The following is a 5,000-nucleotide window of genomic DNA, read 5'->3' on the forward strand; positions in this document are numbered from 1 at the left end:
CCAGGCCAGGCAGACCTATAGACCTATAGACTGTGAGGCTTCCACCTCTCCTTCCAGACCAGGTAGACCTATAGACTGTGAGGCTTCCACCTCTCCTTCCAGGCCAGGCAGACCTATAGACCTATAGGCTGTGAGGCTTCCACCTCTCCTTCCAGACCAGGTAGACCTATAGGCTGTGAAGCTTCCACCTCTCCTTCCAGACCAGGTAGACCTATAGGCTGTGAGGCTCCCACCTCCCCTTCCTGTTGGTCGGGCTGGGGTGAAAGATGAACGTTGTGGTGTGTGGTGGGGGCAGGGCAGGGCATCAGAGCAGTTTCCTGGCAATCAGAGACCTTCCCGAGGGACCTGGGGAGGAGAGGAGGATGTGTTACATCGTGTCCTTACTGTCTTACAGTAAAAGTATTCGGCCCCCTTGAACTTTGCGACCTTTTGCCACATTTCAGGCTTCAAACATAAAGATATAAAACTGTATTTTTTTGTGAAGAATCAACAACAAGTGGGACACAATCATGAAGTGGAACGACATTTATTGGATATTTCAAACTTTTTTAACAAATCAAAAAACGAAAAATTATTATACAGTTTTATATCTTTATGTTTGAAGCCTGAAATGTGGCAAAAGGTCGCAAAGTTCAAGGGGGCCGAATACTTTCGCAAGGCACTGTAGCTCTCTGGCTCCATACTGTCAGGTTACTCTGTTCGAAGTGGTACTCTATTCCCTATGAATTTCACTACTGTTGACCTATACAGCGGGAACAATAGTACTATATACTGTATATACAGTACCAGTCAAAAGTATAGACACACCTACTCAAGGGTTTCTTTATTTTTACTATTTTCTACATTGCGCTTGATGTTTTTTTGTGACTGCACTTGAAGAAACTTTCTGTCTTAAAGTAATGATGGACTGTCATTTCTCTTTGTTTATTTGAGCTGTTCTTGCCATAATATGGACTTGGTATTTTACCAAATAGGGGTATCTTCTGTATACCACCCCTACCTTGTCACAACACAACTAATTGCCTCAAACGCATTAAGAAGGAAAGAAATTCCACAAATTAACTTTTAAAAAGGCACACCCGTTAATTGAAATGCATTCCAGGTGACTACCTCATGAAGCTGGTTGAGAGAATGCCAGGAGTGTGCAAAGCTGTCATCAATGCAAAGGGTGGCTACTTTGAAGAATGTAAAATCTAAAATGGATTTTGATTTGTTTAACTTTGTCTTGGTTACTACATGATTCCATATGTGTTATTTCATCATGTTGATGTCTTCATTATTATATACTATTATTCTACAATGTAGAAAAAATACAGAAAAACTCTTGAATGAGTAGGTGTGTTCAAACATTTGATTGGTTCTGTATGTATGGTATGTATGGTATGTATGGTATGTATGGTATGGTATGTATGGTATGGTATGTATGGTATGGTATGTATGGTATGTATGGTATGTATGGTATGGTATGGTATGGTATGTATGGTATGTATGGTATGTATGGTATGTATGGTATGGTATGTATGGTATGTATGGTATGTATGGTATGGTATGTATGGTATGGTATGGTATGGTATGGTATGGTATGGTATGGTATGTATGGTATGGTATGGTATGGTATGGTATGGTATGGTATGGTATGGTATGTATGGTATGGTATGGTATTGTGTGTGTGTGTGTCAGTGTGTGTGTTATGCAGTTCAGGAAACTGTGTCGTTACAACACTAGCTTACTACTGGGACTCATTCAGGAAACTGAGTGGGCCTGAGGAGAATGTCAACAACACCAAGGTGGAGACTGAAGCATGGTGATGCAATTTACTAGCACATAACTGGATTGGTTTTGATACTGTCAACATAGCCTAGTCTAAGATACTAGTTGAACTAGCTGAACTAGGACTGGTTTTGATACTGTCAACATAGCCTAGTCTAAGATACTAGTTGAACTAGGATTGGTTTTGATACTGTCAACATAGCCTAGTCTAAGATACTAGTTGAACTAGGATTGGTTTTGATACTGTCAACATAGCCTAGTCTAAGATACTATCTGAAGTAGCTGAACTAGGACTGGTTTTGATACTGTCAACATAGCCTAGTCTAAGATACTAGCTGAGCTAGGATTGGTTTTGATACTGTCAACATAGCCTAGTCTAAGATACTAGCTGAACTAGGATTGGTTTTGATACTGTCAACATAGCCTAGTCTAAGATACTAGCTGAACTAGGATTGGTTTTGATACTGTCAACATAGCCTAGTCTAAGATACTAGCTGAACTAGCTGTACTAGGATTGGTTTTGATACTGTCAACATAGCCTAGTCTAAGATACTAGCTGTACTAGGACTGGTTTTGATACTGTCAACAAGCTTTTGACTGGTACTGTATATACTACAACAACTTGGAGTGGCAGATTTAAGGCATTGGCTCTAATAATGTTCTTAGGTAGTTCTGCTAGAGGCCAGTACTATACATAGTAGAGTTCTGCTAGTGACCAGTACTAGACATAGTAGAGTTCTGCTAGTGACCAGTACTAGACATACTAGAGTTCTGCTAGTGACCAGTACTAGACATGGTAGAGTTCTGCTAGTGACCAGTACTAGACATGGTAGAGTTCTGCTAGTGACCAGTACTAGACATAGTAGAGTTCTGCTAGAGGCCAGTACTAGACATGGTAGAGTTCTGCTAGAGGCCAGTACTAGACATAGGAGAGTTCTGCTAGAGGTCAGTACTAGACATACTAGAGTTCTGCTAGAGACCAGTACTAGACATGGTAGAGTTCTGCTAGAGGCCAGTACTAGACATAGGAGAATTCTGCTAGTGACCAGTACTAGACATGGGAGAGTTCTGCTAGCGGCCAGTACTAGACATGGTAGAGTTCTGCTAGAGGCCAGTACTAGACATAGGAGAATTCTGCTAGTGACCAGTACTAGACATGGGAGAGTTCTGCTAGCGGCCAGTACTAGACATGGTAGAGTTCTGCTAGAGGCCAGTACTAGACATGGTAGAGTTCTGCTAGTGACCAGTACTAGACATGGGAGAGTTCTGCTAGCGGCCAGTACTAGACATGGTAGAGTTCTGCTAGAGGCCAGTACTAGACATAGGAGAATTCTGCTAGTGACCAGTACTAGACATGGGAGAGTTCTGCTAGCGGCCAGTACTAGACATGGTAGAGTTCTGCTAGAGGCCAGTACTAGACATAGGAGAATTCTGCTAGTGACCAGTACTAGACATGGGAGAGTTCTGCTAGCGGCCAGTACTAGACATGGTAGAGTTCTGCTAGAGGCCAGTACTCTTCCCTTCTCCATCTCTCTCTCTCTCTCTCTCTCTCTCTCTCCCTTCTCCATCTCTCTCTCTCTCCCTTCTCCATATCTCTCTCGACCCCTTCTCTATCTCATCTCTCTCTCTCTCGCCCACCATCTTCTCTATCTCATCTCTCTCTCTCTCGCACACCATCTTCTCTATCTCATCTCTCTCTCTTCCAGGTCTCCAGTTCTCTGGGCAGTATGGAGGTGGGTCTGCAGCAGCACCTGAATCGTCTGGATGAGATCTTTGCTACGCGGGGAGACTATGTCCAGGCCTTGAGGTTCATGGGTCAGATGGCTGACAACATCATCAGACAGCTGACCGCCATGCAGGACCTCAGCAAGGCCAAGGTGGACCTGTCGGCCATCGCTGATCAGACAGATTACGTAGAATACTACAGGTGAGAAGAGGAAACAGACAGACAGACAGACCTGTCGGCCACCGCTGATCAGACAGATTACGTAGAATACTACAGGTGAGAAGAGGAAACAGACAGACAGACAGACAGACCTGTCGGACATCGCTGATCAGACAGAGAGACAGACAGACAGACAGACCTGTCGGCCATCGCTGATCAGACAGACAGACAGACCTGTCGGCCATCGCTGATCAGGCAGACAGACAGACAGACCTGTCGGCCATCGCTGATCAGACAGACAGACAGACAGACCTGTCGGCCATCGCTGATCAGACAGATCACGTAGAGTACTACAGGTGAGAAGAGGAGACAGACAGAAAGACAGACAGTCAGATAGACAGGGAGACAGGTAGGCCGGCGGACATGCAGACAGTGGGATAGACAGACAGACAGACAGACAGACAGGCAGACAGACAGACAGGCAGGCAGGCAGGCAGACAGACCAGTGAAGTGCTGCTGTCACTGGCCTATGTCTATTATAACTCCTCATGTTGACTACCAGCCAGTCTATGTGTCTCCTCTCATTGTAGTCAAGGCTCTAGACTGGGCCTGTTGCTCCGGCCTGACTGACTGGTGTAATCTGACACCTATATATATTGGTTTTCCAAGGCTGGTGAGTCAGTGTGTTATGAAGTGACTGCTAGAGGGGGTACTGTGGATGCGGTATGTATTGATGAAGAGGTGTTGTTTCACTGAGGGCAGAGGGGGATGGAAGGCACTCTTTCTTTCTCTCTTATTCTCGTTCTCTCACTCACACTTCCACCCCCTACCTCTCTCTCTTTCTCTCACTCCCACTCCCACCCCTACCTCTCTCTCTTTCTCTCACTCTCACTCCCACCCCCACCTCCTACCTCTTTCTCTCTCTCACTCCCACTCCCACCTCCTACCTCTCTTTCTCTTACTCCCACTCCCACCTCCTACCTCTCTCTCTTTCTCTCTCTCACTCCCACTCCCACCTCCTACCTCTCTTTCTCTCTCTCACTCCCACTCCCACCTCCTACCTCTCTCTCTTTCTCTCACTCCCACTCCCACCTCCTACCTCTCTCTCTTTCTCTCTCTCACTCCCACTCCCACCCCCTACCTCTCTCTCTCTCTCTCACTCCCACCTCCTACCTCTCTCTCTTTCTCTCTCTCACTCCCACTCTCACCTCCTACCTCTCTCTCTCTCTCTCTCACTCCCACTCCCACCTCCTACCTCTCTCTCTTTCTCTCTCTCACTCCCACCTCTCTCTCTTTCTCTCTCTCACTCCCACTCCCACCTCCTACCTCTCTCTTCCTCTCTCTC

The 5,000-nt window shown here is 45.7% G+C and overlaps 1 protein-coding gene across 2 annotated transcripts in view; it reads left to right on the forward strand.

Annotated features, from left to right (window-relative positions):
- LOC116359966 (protein tweety homolog 2-like) overlaps nt 1-5,000 on the forward strand; it is an 80,791-nt gene that overhangs the window by 46,732 nt on the left and 29,059 nt on the right. The window contains exon 4 of one of the 2 annotated variants that reach the window (XM_031814190.1): nt 3,477-3,697. In XM_031814190.1, coding sequence (XP_031670050.1) covers nt 3,477-3,697 — 221 coding nt within the window. Of the gene's footprint in view, nt 1-3,476; nt 3,698-3,745; nt 3,773-5,000 lie in introns of those variants that run through there. The other variant, XM_031814191.1, reaches the window with a different exon arrangement.

The sequence above is a fragment of the Oncorhynchus kisutch genome, unplaced genomic scaffold (assembly GCF_002021735.2).
Source record: "Oncorhynchus kisutch isolate 150728-3 unplaced genomic scaffold, Okis_V2 Okis06b-Okis10b_hom, whole genome shotgun sequence".
Lineage (NCBI taxonomy): Eukaryota > Metazoa > Chordata > Actinopteri > Salmoniformes > Salmonidae > Oncorhynchus > Oncorhynchus kisutch.